This window comes from Hesperophylax consimilis, chromosome 21, assembly GCF_061612785.1.
Source record: "Hesperophylax consimilis isolate HC1 chromosome 21, BYU_Hcon_1.0, whole genome shotgun sequence".
NCBI lineage: Eukaryota > Metazoa > Arthropoda > Insecta > Trichoptera > Limnephilidae > Hesperophylax > Hesperophylax consimilis.
The window spans coordinates 428487-452186 of NC_142856.1; the positions used below are offsets into that span (position 1 = coordinate 428487).

Sequence of the window (23700 nt, forward strand, 5' to 3'; positions counted from 1 at the left end):
CGGTACATACGATATGGGTATCAAACTACGCGTCCCAACCTACACGACCCGAACGGCTCGGTGAAAAAATGATCAGTAAGCTCCTTAGCTCCTTTTTTTCGCCAAATATTAATTTATCTTTTAAATTTTGTAGTCCAACACTCCTTGCTTCATCTAAATTAAAACATCAAATCGCTTAGCACTTTTACCAATTAGTTGCCTGCAACGAAGAAAACAGCTAATTTACAAGTATTCACTTCATGCTTCATCCACATTCAAACATTAAATCATAAATATAAAAGTAGGCACACACCTCTTGCTTTATCCGCATTCAAACAATACATAACACACCACATTTTTACCCAATAATTTCGGGCAAAAAGCAAAGTTTTGACACACAGTCAGCTTCATCCACATGCAAACAAACGTGTTTTAATATATTTGTATGCACACACTCCTCGCCTCATCCACATTCAACACCAAATCATACATTTCTTTTTTTAACACTTTAAAACTAAAAAAAAAAACAATTAGATTAAACAATCAAGTATTTTTTACCAATTAGTTGCCTGCAACAGTCAAAAAGCTAGTGTAAAATTATTATTATATTGTAATATATTTTCTTGTAATTGATGTAACATTACTTTATTGAATAAACAATGCTACATTTTATCTACTATACATCAAATGTTATAAAAGGGGTATCTTCAGTAGAAAATGAAGATGGTTTTTCGAGATTTAATGAAGTTTTTCTTGAAAAATCAGTATTTAAACCGCAGAAGTCTAATCCGGATGCCGGGATTCATTAGAAATGGTTTCGAAGTTGGTTGGTCTTCACAGAGTTACATCGTGACGCCATCTCCGAGTTACCATCCGCTTCGCACCTAGCCTCCCCCTTCCTGCGACCGCCCGGCCCGCCCGACCCGCCCGGCGCACACTTCACTATCGCTAAATGAAACAACGCTGACAAAACTCGAGTAAAGCTGCAAACATGTCCCTGTTTTGGTCCGCTTGTTCAAGTGTTCAGATATAATGTTAGATTGCATGACGTCTTGACACGTAAATAAAAATAAATCTAAATGTTTTCTACTCAACTTATTGTGTTGTTAATTTCCGTGATAACCCATGGAGGAGGACATCTTCGTGAGGGTAAGTACGTTATTATTTTGTGGTGAATTAATAAATTAACAAACATTTATTATTGTAGCAGTATTTCGTTATATGAAGTTAAAAGACGTAGGCACAGTAGTTCGCAGAATTTCACGAATGATAAAAATCAACGATGGTCATTCAGCGATATTTTGTTTTTCGACATTTGAAAGGTTCCAGTTAAATGCCGATTCTATAATAAAACAAATTGTGATCATCAGAAGAGGACAATTATCATGTCGTTTCTACTTGACAGCCTATTTACAGGTTGATAGAAAACTGAAACGCACCTGGAATCGGCGGATAGCGGGGACTTTTACTTTGTTTTGTACTATTTTGTGTTTTGTATTTTAATTTAGATATTTGAAAATTAATGTATAATAGACATAGGTCTGAGTAGATTTTTGAAATTTTTGTACTTGTGCTAATACTGAGTTTTTACAACTGGATTTTTACAATTGGAAGTGTGGTCGTCTGTAAAAATACAGTATGAATAAATAAATAAAACAAAATGCTGCTAATGGCCATTTGATGATTTTGATACAGCTAAATTTCTGTGAAACACCTTTTCCTAACAGTCTTTACAAAATAAAGCCGTGAGAAAAATTCTAAGAGAAAATTTCAAAATTAAAAATATGCAAAGGGACAATGTTGAAGCAAGGAACTGTACTTAACTTATTTTCTTTTAAACAAATTTTGTAATTTTTCTTTTTAAAATTTTTAATGACCAATACAGTTCAGAATATATACGACAACCGACATTAGTCGGTATTATGTCAAAAGATGAGGAAAATTATGAAAAAAGTGACGAAACATATGAAGCGCTATAATTAATTTTTCTTATCTGTTCATGATAAATAAAAACAGATGAAGAAACCAACAGCCAGCCTAATAATAATCCACATGAACATTCCAAGTTTGGAACAGAATTTCGAAGATATATATAATTATATTTAAATAGACTGGATTGTATAGTTTTATCAGAAACACAAGGAAATAAGTTATCAGTAGCTACGAATAAAATAAACAAGAATAGCGGCGTTGCCATCTTCATATCAAATGTTTACGCTGTCGCAAGTATAAAATAAATCAATGCGAATAATGTAAATGTATTCAACACGGAGATACGTTTTATGAATAAATTTATCATTGCTATTTATCGCATTCACTCTTCGCTTTATACTGTCTACTATTGTCCTATTGAAGAATTAAAAAATATTCGACGACATCGTAAAAGTAAAATTATTATTATTGTAGGAGATATTAATGTTAATATTGCCAACGACGATTCTCTAACGATAAAGATACTGTAATTATCTTAATACGTCAACGGAATTAAATAATATTTCATATGTAAATTCTTATGCCAGAAACATTCTCTCGGACAACGCCCTTACTGTATACTCAGTGGTCACTTACGAGTATTTACAATTATCAAGGGGATCACAAAATAAGTAATATATATATATATATATATATATCATATATTGTCCTCTTCCCGTATTATGTTGATCCAGTAAGAAGTTGTTAGACTAAGTTGATCCACCTTAAACACCATATAACTTGGCTATTATGGAATACATCTGAATGAATTGACAACAGTGGTACAATACTTATCAATGTTGCCAGTTTGCCAGAAAAACCATTTGATGTACTGTTAGTAAAATTTTCAAAATTTGTATGGAAATCGGATGCATAATTTATGTTGATCTACCCAAATTGGCATACTTATGTTGATCTCATATATATTGATCTATTCCCGTAGTATGTTGATCTACCCAAATTGGCATACTTATGTATGTTGATCTCATATATATTGATCTATTCCCGTAGTATGTTGATCCAGGTAAGAAGTTATTAGACAAAGTTGATCTGTGTCCCTATATATGGTTTTACTAAATGAACCAATCAAGGGGCAATCGGTGGACTGTTCATCACAAGGTTTTATGTGATTCCGTAATCTTTTGTGATATTGAACTCAAAGTATTAGTCTCTAGAGTCGAATATCGCATGAAATGACTGTGAAATGGTACTGTTTCAAATCAAAATGACGTGTGTTGCTTGAATTGTTTATAAGAAATGTATGCGTATTTAGATCGAAACGAAAATTTCGCAAAAACAAATCCATAAAAAAATCATAACTTAGCAGGGGTACACGGGTTCATAGGGTGAGGTTTGTCTAGGTCCTGGCGGCGGATGCGTTTTCCCATCTACTGCGTGGCGGGCCGGATCGAAATAAACTGGTTGAGGGATACCTTTCGACCATAAAAATTCAAAATGGCGGCAAAAGGAATAATGTTATGTAGGAAATTTTGAACCTGTATCTTTTACCATCTCTCCTGATTACGCTTCGTGACTTAGTAGGGGAGGCCGGGTTCTTGGTTATAATGGGTAATTAATGGATGATTGGACGCGGTTGGAGCTAACTAAAAACTGTCCAAAGAAGCGAAGCTAGCAGTCCACAATGGAGTGCTGGTACCTACCCTAATATACGGAAGTGAGGCATGGAACTGGCAGAAGAAGGCTGAAAGTAGACTGAATACTGTAGAAATGAGATCCCTGAGGCATATGTACGGTAAAATCATGTATGACAAAATGTGCGTATGCTGTGTCTATTCTACAGATATTTTATTAGAGCCTGTTAAAAGGAGCTAGCAGCATTGATCCACGGTGCACCGTGCACGTGCTTGATACTCGACGGACCGAGCGGAATACACGTTCACAGTTAAGTTGATGTTATCTATACATATATGAACGGGTCGTTTCTCCGACTCGTTTTATCGTAAGTCGGCTCGCATGTGGAACGAGCTATCAATATAATCTGGGCCTTTTAAGACCCGCATTAATAAATTCATTCCTACAGCCCCTACCTTAACCCGCCTCATAACGCTGCCCAACCGGTTGGCGACATAGTTTCTATGTATTTAACGTGTAAAGACAGGGGCGCTCTAGTGAGAGGTGTCACATAAAAAAATCATACCGCCGAATTTGAATATGGAGACTTACAAAAACTTCCGTCTGGAGCCAGTGAGACTATGGCATCCTCAAAGGAGATGACGAGGAGGAAGGTGGGAGAGTACCTGGCTATTCAGATACAACCAAACACTAATTGTAAAATAGTGCAAATTAATTTTAATAAAATTTATTTGGACCCGCGACCTACGGATTGCTAGTCGAGAGCCACCTCAAGTAGTTTGATATGTTTGGTGACTTAGCAGGAGTGCCCGGGTTTATGGGGTGAGGTTTGTTCGGTTCTTGGCGGCGGATGCGCTTGCCTACCAAATGCGTGGTGGGCCGGATCGATTAATCCTCTTTCAACGCATCGCCTTGCAACGCAGTAGGAGAGTTGGAATCTTATGTTTATCACTCGAACACACTGACCCCCAGAATACTACCCACCCATCCATACCTATTTCCTTCCCAGAACTCACTGACCTTCCTTTCTTTCAAAATACCCCCAACACAGCATTCACAAAGATGACATAGGCCTTGAGGGTTACGATTTTCCTTAGGGCCTCCTGTGTGGAGACGATGTAAAAAAATACAAAAAATAAACAACTATCTCGCTAAAACGTTGGCGGTGACTAATGGTAGGTGTATTGGTTATCTAATATATTGGCTCCCGGGGCGGCGGTACACATAATTGTAATAATTCTCGAGGGCTCTGATGTACAGACATTATGGCTCCTGTTGATTGACGAACATATACTAAAACATCGTTGGTTGGAATCGGTGCTTGAAATGACTTTAGCCATGTTTAGTAAAAAACAAATTGGAATTAATTTTTGAGCAATTTCAATTTAAAATTTGAAAAATTAAATTCTCACCAATCTAATCACCGCAATTTTAATAGGCACATATTATGGATATTACGCTTTGTTTCAACTTAATCATTACAAGAAACTTACGTCGGGAGAGATGGTAAAAGATACATTAAAATAAAATTTTATTCAATCAATGTTCAAAATTTCTCTTATAAAATGACTTAGACAAATCTCACCCCATGAACCCGGGCACCCCTGCTAAGTCACGAAACGTAGTAAATGATGCATTAAAGTTACATTTTTGTTTAATCAAGTTCAAAAGATTTTGTTGATCTCATATATATTGATCTATTCCCGTAGTATGTTGATCCAGGTAAGAAGTTATTAGACAAAGTTGATCTGTGTCCCTATATATGGTTTTACTAAATGAACCAATCAAGGGGGCAATCGGTGGACTGTTCATCACAAGGTTTTATGTGATTCCGTAATCTTTTGTGATATTGAACTCAAAGTATTAGTCTCTAGAGTCGAATATCGCATGAAATGACTGTGAGATGGTACCGTTTCAAATCAAAATGACGTGTGTTTCTTGAATTGTTTATAAGAAATGTATGCGTATTTAGATTGAAACGAAAATTTCGCAAAAACAAATCCATAAAAAAATTATAACTTAGCAGGGGTACACGGGTTCATAGGGTGAGGTTTGTCTAAGTCCTGGCGGCGGATGCGTTTGCCCATCTACTGCGTGGCGGGCCGGATCGAAAGAAACTGGTTGAGGGATACCTTTCGACCATAAAAATCCAAAATGGCGGCAAAAGGAATAATGTTATGTAGAAAATTTTGAACTTGTATCTTTTACCATCTCTCCTGATTACGCTTCGTGACTTAGTAGGGGAGGCCGGGTTCTTGGTTATAATGGGTAATTAATGGATGATTGGACGCGGTTGGAGCTAACTAAAAACTGTCCAAAGAAGCGAAGCTAGCAGTCCACAATGGAGTGCTGGTACCTACCCTAATATATGGAAATGAGGCATGGAATTGGCAGAAGAAGGCTGAAAGTAGACAGAATACTGTAGAAATGAAATCCCTGAGGCATATGTGCAGTAAAATCATGTATGACGAAATGTGCGTATGCTGTGTCTATTCTACAGATATTTTATTAGAGCCTGTTAAAAGGAGCTAGCAGCATTGATCCCCGGTGCACCGTGCACGTGCTTGATACTCGACGGACCGAGCGGAATACACGTTCACAGTTAAGTTGATGTTATCTATACATATATGAACGGGTCGTTTCTCCGACTCGTTTTATCGTAAGTCGGCTCGCATGTGGAACGAGCTATCAATATAATCTGGGCCTTTTAAGACCCGCATTAATAAATTCATTCCTACAGCCCCTACCTTAACCCGCCTCATAACGCTGCCCAACCGGTTGGCGACATAGTTTCTATGTATTTAACGTGTAAAGACAGGGGCGCTCTAGTTAGAGGTGTCACATAAAATAATCATACCGCCGAATTTGAATATGGAGACTTACAAAAACTTCCGTCTGGAGCCAGTGAGACTATGGCATCCTCAAAGGTGACCTCAAAGGAGATGACGAGGAGGAAGGTGGGAGAGTACCTGGCTATTCAGATATAACCAAACACTAATTGTAAAATAGTGCAAATTAATTTTAATAAAATTTATTTGGACCCGCGACCTACGGATTGCTAGTCGAGAGCCACCTCAAGTAGTTTGATATGTTTGGTGACTTAGCAGGAGTGCCCGGGTTTATGGGGTGAGGTTTGTTCGGTTCTTGGCGGCGGATGCGCTTGCCTACCAAATGCGTGGTGGGCCGGATCGATTAATCCTCTTTCAACGCATCGCCTTGCAACGCAGTAGGAGAGTTGGAATCTTATGTTTATCACTCGAACACACTGACCCCCAGAATACTACCCACCCATCCATACCTATTTCCTTCCCAGAACTCACTGACCTTCCTTTCTTTCAAAATACCCCCAACACAGCATTCACAAAGATGACATAGGCCTTGAGGGTTACGATTTTCCTTAGGGCCTCCTGTGTGGAGACGATGTAAAAAAATACAAAAAATAAACAACTATCTCGCTAAAACGTTGGCGGTGACTAATGGTAGGTGTATTGGTTATCTAATATATTGGCTCCCGGGGCGGCGGTACACATAATTGTAATAATTCTCGAGGGCTCTGATGTACAGACATTATGGCTCCTGTTGATTGACGAACACATACTAAAACATCGTTGGTTGGAATCGGTGCTTGAAATGACTTTAGCCATGTTTAGTAAAAAACAAATTGGAATAAATTTTTCAGCAATTTCAATTTAAAATTTGAAAAATTAAATTCTCACCAATCTAATCACCGCAATTTTAATAGGCACATATTGTGGATATTACGCTTTGTTTCAACTTAATCATTACAAGAAACTTACGTCGGGAGAGATGGTAAAAGATACATTAAAATAAAATTTTATTCAATCAATGTTCAAAATTTCTCTTATAAAATGACTTAGACAAATCTCACCCCATGAACCCGGGCACCCCTGCTAAGTCACGAAACGTAGTAAATGATGCATTAAAGTTACATTTTTGTTTAATCAAGTTCAAAAGATTTTGTTGATCTCATATATATTGATCTATTCCCGTAGTATGTTGATCCAGGTAAGAAGTTATTAGACAAAGTTGATCTGTGTCCCTATACAGGGTGTATCGGCACGTACCCGACAAACTTTAACCAGCTATTCCTTAGCATATTTGGAGTAAAAAATCTTATGTGCACTTTGCTGTCCGGTAACGTTTTTTTTTAATAAAAATTTTATTATTCATATTTTCACCACATGTCACCACTGTTTTACCCTTTGACAAAGTTTGAAAACCCATCTGGCAAATATTTTATTCGAATTCCGTTGAATAATGCACGTGTGTACCTATATTGGCGCACGTTTACAGTCACAACGAAATAGCACGGCACCATTCGTCTCATTTTTAACTATTATTATTTAGTGTGTGCGAAAGAGCGAAGACGCTTTTTGACATACTTGCTTATAACAGCTGTTTAACACGAAACGCAATGCCAATGACAGTGATGTAGTGTGGAAATTTTAATTTTTTTTGTTTTTAATTGAAAAAAAAATGCTACCGGACAGCAAAGTGCCCATAACATTTTTTACTCCAAATGTGCTAAGGAATAGCTGGTTAAAGTTTGTCGGGTTAGTGCCGATACACCCTGTATATGGTTTTACTAAATGAACCAATCAAGGGGGCAATCGGTGGACTGTTCATCACAAGGTTTTATGTGATTCCGTAATCTTTTGTGATATTGAACTCAAAGTATTAGTCTCTAGAGTCGAATATCGCATGAAATGACTGTGAGATGGTACCGTTTCAAATCAAAATGACGTGTGTTTCTTGAATTGTTTATAAGAAATGTATGCGTATTTAGATTGAAACGAAAATTTCGCAAAAACAAATCCATAAAAAAATCATAACTTAGCAGGGGTACACGGGTTCATAGGGTGAGGTTTGTCTAAGTCCTGGCGGCGGATGCGTTTGCCCATCTACTGCGTGGCGGGCCGGATCGAAAGAAACTGGTTGAGGGATACCTTTCGACCATAAAAATCCAAAATGGCGGCAAAAGGAATAATGTTATGTAGAAAATTTTGAACTTGTATCTTTTACCATCTCTCCTGATTACGCTTCGTGACTTAGTAGGGGAGGCCGGGTTCTTGGTTATAATGGGTAATTAATGGATGATTGGACGCGGTTGGAGCTAACTAAAAACTGTCCAAAGAAGCGAAGCTAGCAGTCCACAATGGAGTGCTGGTACCTACCCTAATATATGGAAATGAGGCATGGAATTGGCAGAAGAAGGCTGAAAGTAGACAGAATACTGTAGAAATGAAATCCCTGAGGCATATGTGCAGTAAAATCATGTATGACGAAATGTGCGTATGCTGTGTCTATTCTACAGATATTTTATTAGAGCCTGTTAAAAGGAGCTAGCAGCATTGATCCCCGGTGCACCGTGCACGTGCTTGATACTCGACGGACCGAGCGGAATACACGTTCACAGTTAAGTTGATGTTATCTATACATATATGAACGGGTCGTTTCTCCGACTCGTTTTATCGTAAGTCGGCTCGCATGTGGAACGAGCTATCAATATAATCCGGGCCTTTTAAGACCCGCATTAATAAATTCATTCCTACAGCCCCTACCTTAACCCGCCTCATAACGCTGCCCAACCGGTTGGCGACATAGTTTCTATGTATTTAACGTGTAAAGACAGGGGCGCTCTAGTTAGAGGTGTCACATAAAATAATCATACCGCCGAATTTGAATATGGAGACTTACAAAAACTTCCGTCTGGAGCCAGTGAGACTATGGCATCCTCAAAGGTGACCTCAAAGGAGATGACGAGGAGGAAGGTGGGAGAGTACCTGGCTATTCAGATATAACCAAACACTAATTGTAAAATGGTGCAAATTAATTTTAATAAAATTTATTTGGACCCGCGACCTACGGATTGCTAGTCGAGAGCCACCTCAAGTAGTTTGATATGTTTGGTGACTTAGCAGGAGTGCCCGGGTTTATGGGGTGAGGTTTGTTCGGTTCTTGGCGGCGGATGCGCTTGCCTACCAAATGCGTGGTGGGCCGGATCGATTAATCCTCTTTCAACGCATCGCCTTGCAACGCAGTAGGAGAGTTGGAATCTTATGTTTATCACTCGAACACACTGACCCCCAGAATACTACCCACCCATCCATACCTATTTCCTTCCCAGAACTCACTGACCTTCCTTTCTTTCAAAATACCCCCAACACAGCATTCACAAAGATGACATAGGCCTTGAGGGTTACGATTTTCCTTAGGGCCTCCTGTGTGGAGACGATGTAAAAAAATACAAAAAATAAACAACTATCTCGCTAAAACGTCGGCGGTGACTAATGGTAGGTGTATTGGTTATCTAATATATTGGCTCCCGGGGCGGCGGTACACATAATTGTAATAATTCTCGAGGGCTCTGATGTACAGACATTATGGCTCCTGTTGATTGACGAACATATACTAAAACATCGTTGGTTGGAATCGGTGCTTGAAATGACTTTAGCCATGTTTAGTAAAAAACAAATTGGAATAAATTTTTGAGCAATTTCAATTTAAAATTTGAAAAATTAAATTCTCACCAATCTAATCACCGCAATTTTAATAGGCACATATTATGGATATTACGCTTTGTTTCAACTTAATCATTACAAGAAACTTACGTCGGGAGAGATGGTAAAAGATACATTAAAATAAAATTTTATTCAATCAATGTTCAAAATTTCTCTTATAAAATGACTTAGACAAATCTCACCCCATGAACCCGGGCACCCCTGCTAAGTCACGAAACGTAGTAAATGATGCATTAAAGTTACATTTTTGTTTAATCAAGTTCAAAAGATTTTGTTGATCTCATATATATTGATCTATTCCCGTAGTATGTTGATCCAGGTAAGAAGTTATTAGACAAAGTTGATCTGTGTCCCTATACTCCCTATATATGGTTTTACTAAATGAACCAATCAAGGGGGCAATCGGTGGACTGTTCATCACAAGGTTTTATGTGATTCCGTAATCTTTTGTGATATTGAACTCAAAGTATTAGTCTCTAGAGTCGAATATCGCATGAAATGACTGTGAGATGGTACCGTTTCAAATCAAAATGACGTGTGTTTCTTGAATTGTTTATAAGAAATGTATGCGTATTTAGATTGAAACGAAAATTTCGCAAAAACAAATCCATAAAAAAATTATAACTTAGCAGGGGTACACGGGTTCATAGGGTGAGGTTTGTCTAAGTCCTGGCGGCGGATGCGTTTGCCCATCTACTGCGTGGCGGGCCGGATCGAAAGAAACTGGTTGAGGGATACCTTTCGACCATAAAAATCCAAAATGGCGGCAAAAGGAATAATGTTATGTAGAAAATTTTGAACTTGTATCTTTTACCATCTCTCCTGATTACGCTTCGTGACTTAGTAGGGGAGGCCGGGTTCTTGGTTATAATGGGTAATTAATGGATGATTGGACGCGGTTGGAGCTAACTAAAAACTGTCCAAAGAAGCGAAGCTAGCAGTCCACAATGGAGTGCTGGTACCTACCCTAATATATGGAAATGAGGCATGGAATTGGCAGAAGAAGGCTGAAAGTAGACAGAATACTGTAGAAATGAAATCCCTGAGGCATATGTGCAGTAAAATCATGTATGACGAAATGTGCGTATGCTGTGTCTATTCTACAGATATTTTATTAGAGCCTGTTAAAAGGAGCTAGCAGCATTGATCCCCGGTGCACCGTGCACGTGCTTGATACTCGACGGACCGAGCGGAATACACGTTCACAGTTAAGTTGATGTTATCTATACATATATGAACGGGTCGTTTCTCCGACTCGTTTTATCGTAAGTCGGCTCGCATGTGGAACGAGCTATCAATATAATCTGGGCCTTTTAAGACCCGCATTAATAAATTCATTCCTACAGCCCCTACCTTAACCCGCCTCATAACGCTGCCCAACCGGTTGGCGACATAGTTTCTATGTATTTAACGTGTAAAGACAGGGGCGCTCTAGTTAGAGGTGTCACATAAAATAATCATACCGCCGAATTTGAATATGGAGACTTACAAAAACTTCCGTCTGGAGCCAGTGAGACTATGGCATCCTCAAAGGTGACCTCAAAGGAGATGACGAGGAGGAAGGTGGGAGAGTACCTGGCTATTCAGATATAACCAAACACTAATTGTAAAATAGTGCAAATTAATTTTAATAAAATTTATTTGGACCCGCGACCTACGGATTGCTAGTCGAGAGCCACCTCAAGTAGTTTGATATGTTTGGTGACTTAGCAGGAGTGCCCGGGTTTATGGGGTGAGGTTTGTTCGGTTCTTGGCGGCGGATGCGCTTGCCTACCAAATGCGTGGTGGGCCGGATCGATTAATCCTCTTTCAACGCATCGCCTTGCAACGCAGTAGGAGAGTTGGAATCTTATGTTTATCACTCGAACACACTGACCCCCAGAATACTACCCACCCATCCATACCTATTTCCTTCCCAGAACTCACTGACCTTCCTTTCTTTCAAAATACCCCCAACACAGCATTCACAAAGATGACATAGGCCTTGAGGGTTACGATTTTCCTTAGGGCCTCCTGTGTGGAGACGATGTAAAAAAATACAAAAAATAAACAACTATCTCGCTAAAACGTTGGCGGTGACTAATGGTAGGTGTATTGGTTATCTAATATATTGGCTCCCGGGGCGGCGGTACACATAATTGTAATAATTCTCGAGGGCTCTGATGTACAGACATTATGGCTCCTGTTGATTGACGAACACATACTAAAACATCGTTGGTTGGAATCGGTGCTTGAAATGACTTTAGCCATGTTTAGTAAAAAACAAATTGGAATAAATTTTTCAGCAATTTCAATTTAAAATTTGAAAAATTAAATTCTCACCAATCTAATCACCGCAATTTTAATAGGCACATATTGTGGATATTACGCTTTGTTTCAACTTAATCATTACAAGAAACTTACGTCGGGAGAGATGGTAAAAGATACATTAAAATAAAATTTTATTCAATCAATGTTCAAAATTTCTCTTATAAAATGACTTAGACAAATCTCACCCCATGAACCCGGGCACCCCTGCTAAGTCACGAAACGTAGTAAATGATGCATTAAAGTTACATTTTTGTTTAATCAAGTTCAAAAGATTTTGTTGATCTCATATATATTGATCTATTCCCGTAGTATGTTGATCCAGGTAAGAAGTTATTAGACAAAGTTGATCTGTGTCCCTATATATGGTTTTACTAAATGAACCAATCAAGGGGGCAATCGGTGGACTGTTCATCACAAGGTTTTATGTGATTCCGTAATCTTTTGTGATATTGAACTCAAAGTATTAGTCTCTAGAGTCGAATATCGCATGAAATGACTGTGAGATGGTACCGTTTCAAATCAAAATGACGTGTGTTTCTTGAATTGTTTATAAGAAATGTATGCGTATTTAGATTGAAACGAAAATTTCGCAAAAACAAATCCATAAAAAAATTATAACTTAGCAGGGGTACACGGGTTCATAGGGTGAGGTTTGTCTAAGTCCTGGCGGCGGATGCGTTTGCCCATCTACTGCGTGGCGGGCCGGATCGAAAGAAACTGGTTGAGGGATACCTTTCGACCATAAAAATCCAAAATGGCGGCAAAAGGAATAATGTTATGTAGAAAATTTTGAACTTGTATCTTTTACCATCTCTCCTGATTACGCTTCGTGACTTAGTAGGGGAGGCCGGGTTCTTGGTTATAATGGGTAATTAATGGATGATTGGACGCGGTTGGAGCTAACTAAAAACTGTCCAAAGAAGCGAAGCTAGCAGTCCACAATGGAGTGCTGGTACCTACCCTAATATATGGAAATGAGGCATGGAATTGGCAGAAGAAGGCTGAAAGTAGACAGAATACTGTAGAAATGAAATCCCTGAGGCATATGTGCAGTAAAATCATGTATGACGAAATGTGCGTATGCTGTGTCTATTCTACAGATATTTTATTAGAGCCTGTTAAAAGGAGCTAGCAGCATTGATCCCCGGTGCACCGTGCACGTGCTTGATACTCGACGGACCGAGCGGAATACACGTTCACAGTTAAGTTGATGTTATCTATACATATATGAACGGGTCGTTTCTCCGACTCGTTTTATCGTAAGTCGGCTCGCATGTGGAACGAGCTATCAATATAATCTGGGCCTTTTAAGACCCGCATTAATAAATTCATTCCTACAGCCCCTACCTTAACCCGCCTCATAACGCTGCCCAACCGGTTGGCGACATAGTTTCTATGTATTTAACGTGTAAAGACAGGGGCGCTCTAGTTAGAGGTGTCACATAAAATAATCATACCGCCGAATTTGAATATGGAGACTTACAAAAACTTCCGTCTGGAGCCAGTGAGACTATGGCATCCTCAAAGGTGACCTCAAAGGAGATGACGAGGAGGAAGGTGGGAGAGTACCTGGCTATTCAGATATAACCAAACACTAATTGTAAAATAGTGCAAATTAATTTTAATAAAATTTATTTGGACCCGCGACCTACGGATTGCTAGTCGAGAGCCACCTCAAGTAGTTTGATATGTTTGGTGACTTAGCAGGAGTGCCCGGGTTTATGGGGTGAGGTTTGTTCGGTTCTTGGCGGCGGATGCGCTTGCCTACCAAATGCGTGGTGGGCCGGATCGATTAATCCTCTTTCAACGCATCGCCTTGCAACGCAGTAGGAGAGTTGGAATCTTATGTTTATCACTCGAACACACTGACCCCCAGAATACTACCCACCCATCCATACCTATTTCCTTCCCAGAACTCACTGACCTTCCTTTCTTTCAAAATACCCCCAACACAGCATTCACAAAGATGACATAGGCCTTGAGGGTTACGATTTTCCTTAGGGCCTCCTGTGTGGAGACGATGTAAAAAAATACAAAAAATAAACAACTATCTCGCTAAAACGTTGGCGGTGACTAATGGTAGGTGTATTGGTTATCTAATATATTGGCTCCCGGGGCGGCGGTACACATAATTGTAATAATTCTCGAGGGCTCTGATGTACAGACATTATGGCTCCTGTTGATTGACGAACACATACTAAAACATCGTTGGTTGGAATCGGTGCTTGAAATGACTTTAGCCATGTTTAGTAAAAAACAAATTGGAATAAATTTTTCAGCAATTTCAATTTAAAATTTGAAAAATTAAATTCTCACCAATCTAATCACCGCAATTTTAATAGGCACATATTGTGGATATTACGCTTTGTTTCAACTTAATCATTACAAGAAACTTACGTCGGGAGAGATGGTAAAAGATACATTAAAATAAAATTTTATTCAATCAATGTTCAAAATTTCTCTTATAAAATGACTTAGACAAATCTCACCCCATGAACCCGGGCACCCCTGCTAAGTCACGAAACGTAGTAAATGATGCATTAAAGTTACATTTTTGTTTAATCAAGTTCAAAAGATTTTGTTGATCTCATATATATTGATCTATTCCCGTAGTATGTTGATCCAGGTAAGAAGTTATTAGACAAAGTTGATCTGTGTCCCTATATATGGTTTTACTAAATGAACCAATCAAGGGGGCAATCGGTGGACTGTTCATCACAAGGTTTTATGTGATTCCGTAATCTTTTGTGATATTGAACTCAAAGTATTAGTCTCTAGAGTCGAATATCGCATGAAATGACTGTGAGATGGTACCGTTTCAAATCAAAATGACGTGTGTTTCTTGAATTGTTTATAAGAAATGTATGCGTATTTAGATTGAAACGAAAATTTCGCAAAAACAAATCCATAAAAAAATCATAACTTAGCAGGGGTACACGGGTTCATAGGGTGAGGTTTGTCTAAGTCCTGGCGGCGGATGCGTTTGCCCATCTACTGCGTGGCGGGCCGGATCGAAAGAAACTGGTTGAGGGATACCTTTCGACCATAAAAATCCAAAATGGCGGCAAAAGGAATAATGTTATGTAGAAAATTTTGAACTTGTATCTTTTACCATCTCTCCTGATTACGCTTCGTGACTTAGTAGGGGAGGCCGGGTTCTTGGTTATAATGGGTAATTAATGGATGATTGGACGCGGTTGGAGCTAACTAAAAACTGTCCAAAGAAGCGAAGCTAGCAGTCCACAATGGAGTGCTGGTACCTACCCTAATATATGGAAATGAGGCATGGAATTGGCAGAAGAAGGCTGAAAGTAGACAGAATACTGTAGAAATGAAATCCCTGAGGCATATGTGCAGTAAAATCATGTATGACGAAATGTGCGTATGCTGTGTCTATTCTACAGATATTTTATTAGAGCCTGTTAAAAGGAGCTAGCAGCATTGATCCCCGGTGCACCGTGCACGTGCTTGATACTCGACGGACCGAGCGGAATACACGTTCACAGTTAAGTTGATGTTATCTATACATATATGAACGGGTCGTTTCTCCGACTCGTTTTATCGTAAGTCGGCTCGCATGTGGAACGAGCTATCAATATAATCTGGGCCTTTTAAGACCCGCATTAATAAATTCATTCCTACAGCCCCTACCTTAACCCGCCTCATAACGCTGCCCAACCGGTTGGCGACATAGTTTCTATGTATTTAACGTGTAAAGACAGGGGCGCTCTAGTTAGAGGTGTCACATAAAATAATCATACCGCCGAATTTGAATATGGAGACTTACAAAAACTTCCGTCTGGAGCCAGTGAGACTATGGCATCCTCAAAGGTGACCTCAAAGGAGATGACGAGGAGGAAGGTGGGAGAGTACCTGGCTATTCAGATATAACCAAACACTAATTGTAAAATAGTGCAAATTAATTTTAATAAAATTTATTTGGACCCGCGACCTACGGATTGCTAGTCGAGAGCCACCTCAAGTAGTTTGATATGTTTGGTGACTTAGCAGGAGTGCCCGGGTTTATGGGGTGAGGTTTGTTCGGTTCTTGGCGGCGGATGCGCTTGCCTACCAAATGCGTGGTGGGCCGGATCGATTAATCCTCTTTCAACGCATCGCCTTGCAACGCAGTAGGAGAGTTGGAATCTTATGTTTATCACTCGAACACACTGACCCCCAGAATACTACCCACCCATCCATACCTATTTCCTTCCCAGAACTCACTGACCTTCCTTTCTTTCAAAATACCCCCAACACAGCATTCACAAAGATGACATAGGCCTTGAGGGTTACGATTTTCCTTAGGGCCTCCTGTGTGGAGACGATGTAAAAAAATACAAAAAATAAACAACTATCTCGCTAAAACGTTGGCGGTGACTAATGGTAGGTGTATTGGTTATCTAATATATTGGCTCCCGGGGCGGCGGTACACATAATTGTAATAATTCTCGAGGGCTCTGATGTACAGACATTATGGCTCCTGTTGATTGACGAACACATACTAAAACATCGTTGGTTGGAATCGGTGCTTGAAATGACTTTAGCCATGTTTAGTAAAAAACAAATTGGAATAAATTTTTCAGCAATTTCAATTTAAAATTTGAAAAATTAAATTCTCACCAATCTAATCACCGCAATTTTAATAGGCACATATTGTGGATATTACGCTTTGTTTCAACTTAATCATTACAAGAAACTTACGTCGGGAGAGATGGTAAAAGATACATTAAAATAAAATTTTATTCAATCAATGTTCAAAATTTCTCTTATAAAATGACTTAGACAAATCTCACCCCATGAACCCGGGCACCCCTGCTAAGTCACGAAACGTAGTAAATGATGCATTAAAGTTACATTTTTGTTTAATCAAGTTCAAAAGATTTTGTTGATCTCATATATATTGATCTATTCCCGTAGTATGTTGATCCAGGTAAGAAGTTATTAGACAAAGTTGATCTGTGTCCCTATATATGGTTTTACTAAATGAACCAATCAAGGGGGCAATCGGTGGACTGTTCATCACAAGGTTTTATGTGATTCCGTAATCTTTTGTGATATTGAACTCAAAGTATTAGTCTCTAGAGTCGAATATCGCATGAAATGACTGTGAGATGGTACCGTTTCAAATCAAAATGACGTGTGTTTCTTGAATTGTTTATAAGAAATGTATGCGTATTTAGATTGAAACGAAAATTTCGCAAAAACAAATCCATAAAAAAATCATAACTTAGCAGGGGTACACGGGTTCATAGGGTGAGGTTTGTCTAAGTCCTGGCGGCGGATGCGTTTGCCCATCTACTGCGTGGCGGGCCGGATCGAAAGAAACTGGTTGAGGGATACCTTTCGACCATAAAAATCCAAAATGGCGGCAAAAGGAATAATGTTATGTAGAAAATTTTGAACTTGTATCTTTTACCATCTCTCCTGATTACGCTTCGTGACTTAGTAGGGGAGGCCGGGTTCTTGGTTATAATGGGTAATTAATGGATGATTGGACGCGGTTGGAGCTAACTAAAAACTGTCCAAAGAAGCGAAGCTAGCAGTCCACAATGGAGTGCTGGTACCTACCCTAATATATGGAAATGAGGCATGGAATTGGCAGAAGAAGGCTGAAAGTAGACAGAATACTGTAGAAATGAAATCCCTGAGGCATATGTGCAGTAAAATCATGTATGACGAAATGTGCGTATGCTGTGTCTATTCTACAGATATTTTATTAGAGCCTGTTAAAAGGAGCTAGCAGCATTGATCCCCGGTGCACCGTGCACGTGCTTGATACTCGACGGACCGAGCGGAATACACGTTCACAGTTAAGTTGATGTTATCTATACATATATGAACGGGTCGTTTCTCCGACTCGTTTTATCGTAAGTCGGCTCGCATGTGGAACGAGCTATCAATATAATCCGGGCCTTTTAAGACCCGCATTAATAAATTCATTCCTACAGCCCCTACCTTAACCCGCCTCATAACGCTGCCCAACCGGTTGGCGACATAGTTTCTATGTATTTAACGTGTAAAGACAGGGGCGCTCTAGTTAGAGGTGTCACATAAAATAATCATACCGCCGAATTTGAATATGGAGACTTACAAAAACTTCCGTCTGGAGCCAGTGAGACTATGGCATCCTCAAAGGTGACCTCAAAGGAGATGACGAGGAGGAAGGTGGGAGAGTACCTGGCTATTCAGATATAACCAAACACTAATTGTAAAATGGTGCAAATTAATTTTAATAAAATTTATTTGGACCCGCGACCTACGGATTGCTAGTCGAGAGCCACCTCAAGTAGTTTGATATGTTTGGTGACTTAGCAGGAGTGCCCGGGTTTATGGGGTGAGGTTTGTTCGGTTCTTGGCGGCGGATGCGCTTGCCTACCAAATGCGTGGTGGGCCGGATCGATTAATCCTCTTTCAACGCATCGCCTTGCAACGCAGTAGGAGAGTTGGAATCTTATGTTTATCACTCGAACACACTGACCCCCAGAATACTACCCACCCATCCATACCTATTTCCTTCCCAGAACTCACTGACCTTCCTTTCTTTCAAAATACCCCCAACACAGCATTCACAAAGATGACATAGGCCTTGAGGGTTACGATTTTCCTTAGGGCCTCCTGTGTGGAGACGATGTAAAAAAATACAAAAAATAAACAACTATCTCGCTAAATCGTTGGCGGTGACTAATGGTAGGTGTATTGGTTATCTAATAAATGGCTCCCGGGGCGGCGGTACACATAATTGTAATAATTCTCGAGGGCTCTGATGTACAGACATTATGGCTCCTGTTGATTGACGAACATATACTAAAACATCGTTGGTTGGAATCGGTGCTTGAAATGACTTTACCCATGTTTAGTAAAAAACAAATTGGAATAAATTTTTCAGCAATTTCAATTTAAAATTTGAAAAATTAAATTCTCACCAATCTAATCACCGCAATTTTAATAGGCACATATTATGGATATTACGCTTTGTTTCAACTTAATCATTACAAGAAACTTACGTCGGGAGAGATGGTAAAAGATACATTAAAATAAAATTTTATTCAATCAATGTTCAAAATTTCTCTTATAAAATGACTTAGACAAATCTCACCCCATGAACCCGGGCACCCCTGCTAAGTCACGAAACGTAGTAAATGATGCATTAAAATTACATTTTTGTTTAATCAAGTTCAAAAGATTTTTTAAGCATGGATTTGACGTTTTTGAAAGTTCCATTTCAATATAAATACGCGTGAGGCAGTCTATCCTCTTTAAGTACAGAGTCATTTTCATAGAATATGGATGTTCTAACGGAATCTAAAAAGTACCACAACGCGCGCGAAATTGGCGGTTACAAGTTACAACACATGCAAGCGGTCAAGTTTGTCAGAAATATATAGATCAACAAAATAAATCGTGTAAAATGTATATGCGACCGAAAAAGGGCGTGGCTTACAGCAAAATCTCGATGACACAAGTTGATCTGTAGGGATTTACATATGTATGCCAGCTTGGGTAGTGGATCAACATATCCGGGGTGGATCAACAAATGCAAACGGATCAACATATACCTGGCGTACCGTCGCGCGAGATCAACATAGTACGAGAGGTCAACATAATATATATATATATATATATATATATAATAAAAACAAAACAAAAGGTCTAATAGCCATCTTAATGCTAAAAACACGTCTCAGCACCACAACTTGTATGTAAGTAGGTGTCAAATGGTACAATATATTTCACACCTACTTACATACAAGTAGTGGTGCTGAGATGTGGTTCTTCAGCATTCTTCTTAGCATTGGGATGGCTATTAGACCTTTTGTTTTGAATCTATAGCATATTCTATCTTAGAGGTGAATTTAATCGATGAAATATTGTTTATAAATTTTATGTAAGGCGTTTCTCTTACACAATTCTGTGGTACATTGTTGTTTAGATTTTACATCAATTTCCCAAAATATCTCCTAAGTCCAAAGGAAAGGAAAGTATGGTTTCCTAAGGATAATTTTTAATATTATTCTTTGAACTGTTATAATGGGCCGTAAGGTAGCTTTAAAGGCCCGTCCCCTCCCAATAATGCCATACAGCAATTGGGACTGTTTGTATGCGTAATATACAATTTTGATAGCTATGTTACGTACTATATGTCATAACATACATAGATAAGTTTTCTTATTCTTTGCACTGTGAGATTGATATTGTCTTTCCATTTAACATTTTTATCTATAAAGATTCCGATATATTTAACATTAGATTTATGTTTTTTTTAATTTAATTAAAATCAAATTTAATAATATAATTATTAAGTTCTGCAAGTATTTTTTGATTTTTGTTATTGTTACAGCTGTTTCGGCTTTCAAGGCCATTTTCAAACTGTGATTAAGCCACGTTTTGAGGACGTATTAATATGATTCTATTTTACCCCCTCCCAAGTTAAAATGATTTATTACCGGTTAAACCAATTTACTGATAAAAATAATTCTGACAATAGATTTCATATTCTGTGGGGGTATTTTGAAGTCTGTTTTCCCCACATTAATGTTATCTTAATTTTTTAATAATGATGTAGCAGTTATTAATTTATTTAAATGTGTTATATTGTTTAGGTTTTGTGAACATACTTAGAAGCGGGGAATAAATAATTTTCTTTAGTTTATTAATTAATTTTATATTAGGGTCATTGCTTCTTTTATTGATTTCTAATTGTTCAAGTAAATTTAATCTAAGGCCCTTTCTTTCTATATGCAAGGGTTTAAGTTCATTGTTGTCAAGCGGGACGTGATTATTTACTAAGAGATGTTCTGCGAATTTTGAAAATGTGCTCTTATTATTATAACATCTTATATGTTCTTTGAATCTAGTTGAAAAAGCCCTTCCCGTCTGTCCGATATAAGTAGCGTTACAATCGGCTTGGTCACATTTTAATTCATATATATTTAATTAAGTTTAGGATTTCTACTTTTACAGTTTTTAAGGTTTGTTCCTATGTTATTATTGGTTTTGAAAGCTATATTTAGACCGCTTTTTTCATTTCTTTTGCTATTTTTATGGATGTTGGACCGATAAATTCGAGACATGCAAATTTTTCTATATTTTTATTATTTGCCGGATATATTAAATTAATTTTATTTCTATATTACTTATTTTTTATAATTTTTTCAATGTTTTTTTTATGTTATATCCGTTATTAACCGCGATCGTTTGTATCGTTGCCTTTTCTTTCTCATACGCTTTATTGTCCAAGGGAATGTTAATGAGTCTATGTACCATGGAATGGTAAGCTGATAATATATGAGACCAAGGATGAGTTAAATTTGCATTTATTGTAGTGTCTGGAAAAGTTTGTTTTCTAAATATTTCAAAAGTATGTTTATTATTATTCTTTCCAATTGTTAGATCTAAAAAAATGTATTTTACCTTTGATCTCATGTTCGACTGTGAAGCAGATTTTATTATTAACAGTGTTGGCCCAAATAATAAAGATATCTTATTGACGGTTGGTGCCTTTCCAACATATTAAGATATCGTCTACATATCTGACATAGTATATTATATATTTAGCTAAGGGAGACTTAAGAATTATATTTTCAATATGATCCATAAATATCTCCGCTAGAAGTGGGCTTAAAGGGGATCCCATGGGAAGTCCGTCCAATTGCTCAAAATATGTATCATTAAATAAAATAATTTGTTTGTATGCAAATTTTTATGAGCTGGAATAACTCTTTTATTCTTTCGTATGGTGGGGGGTCAGAGGGGGACATCTAGATCTGCGAGCCATTTTAGGGCCTCAGGCGTCGCCATGTAGACCTCATCAATCCCGCCGGGGAATGAATGGAGCGGGCATTCGTTGACCACATGTTCGGTAGTCTGCACCGCACCACATTCACACATCGCCGACTCTTTAAGGCCCCATCTGTGCATCATGTGGGCACAGCGGCTATGGGAGTACCTTAACCTATTGATGGCGGACCAGGTTTTGCGAGGCAGTGAGAACCCAGGCTGTCTCTCGGTGAGGTCCTGTATGAGATGGGCATTTCCCACGTTGGCCGTTTACCACTCAAGTTACCACCTATCTTCTGGGGTGAGAGGTAGTCGGAGGAGCCTCTCTCCTTCCGCCCAGAAGGGCTTTCGGGACTTCAAGCGGCATGCCGGGTGGGAGACGACATCTTCGTGTAGAGGTATTGCGCTTTTTTGCAGCGCCTTCTTGTATTCCCTCAGTGTTGCAATTTCTCGCCTGATGTTTGGCGGGGTTATGTTTGCAAGTACGGGGAGCCAAGGGAGAGGATTAGATTTTAAAGTCCCGCTGATGGTTCGCATTGTGGCATTAAGCTGAACGTCTACCATGGAAGTGTGGGCGCTTCTAGACCATACTGGAGCACAGTATTCAGCCGTTGAGAAAACCAGGGCAATGGATGCTGTTCTGAGCGTGTTGGCGTCGCATCCCCAGCTATTTCCAGCTAGCTTATTAACTAAGTTAAGCCTTGTCCTGGTTTTTTTACCCACTGTTTCCATGTGTTGCCGGTAATTCAAGCTCCTGTCCAAAGTAACTCCGAGATAGCGGGGGTGGGGGTCATGGTAAATATTTTTTTCCATCAAACTGAACACAGAGTTTGGCATCCGCTTGTGAATTGCTAAGATGAAAAGCTGTCGCAACTGTTTTCGACCCATTTGGCTTTAGTCGCCAATTGAGGAAATATTCTTCCAAAGCCTTTAGGTCAGAATTGAGGATATCTTCTGCTGCTTTAAGGGTTTTGGCTTGAGCTGTGACGGCGATGTCATCTGCGTAAGCAAATTTTCTGCCTTCAGTGTGAGGGAGGTCTCGAGTGTAGATGTTAAATAGCGATGGGGCCAGCACTGAGCCCTGGGCAAGGCCATTATTGAGGGGTATTTTTTTTGCTTTTTCGCCCCCCTAGAAAAACCCTGAAGGTACGGCCAGTTAGCAGTTGCTCAATGAGTCGTACTGTGTTGCCATCCTCTATGGTGTCGTACAGTTTAACAAGAAGGCATTTGTGCCACACCGCGTCGTAGGCCGCAGAGAGATCAATGAACGCTGCCGCAGTCTTCAGCCGTTTCTGGAAACCAGATTCAATGTATGTTGTCAGTGCTAACACCTGATCGCAGCAGTTACGGCCTGGTCTGAAGCCAGCTTGCTCTTGTGGGACCACTTTCTCCAAAATTGGAGTAAGTCTGCGGAGCACAACTTGCTCTAGAAGTTTGTACATGGTACTTAAAAGTGAGATTGGCCGGTAGCTGTTCGGATCCTCTGCTGGCTTGTTGGGTTTGAGGATCGCAATAACTTTAGACTTTC

The 23700-nt window shown here is 39.0% G+C and overlaps 1 protein-coding gene across 1 annotated transcript in view; it reads left to right on the forward strand.

The window, feature by feature from the left end:
- The first annotated feature begins 954 nt into the window (after positions 1 to 954).
- LOC149413458 (serine protease Hayan-like) overlaps positions 955 to 23700 on the forward strand; it is a 75897-nt gene continuing 53151 nt past the window's right edge. Inside the window, exon 1 of the mRNA XM_089644560.1 lies at positions 955 to 1128. Within this exon, the coding sequence (XP_089500686.1) occupies positions 1059 to 1128 (70 nt within the window). The 5' untranslated portion in view covers positions 955 to 1058. The remainder of the gene's footprint in view (positions 1129 to 23700) is intronic.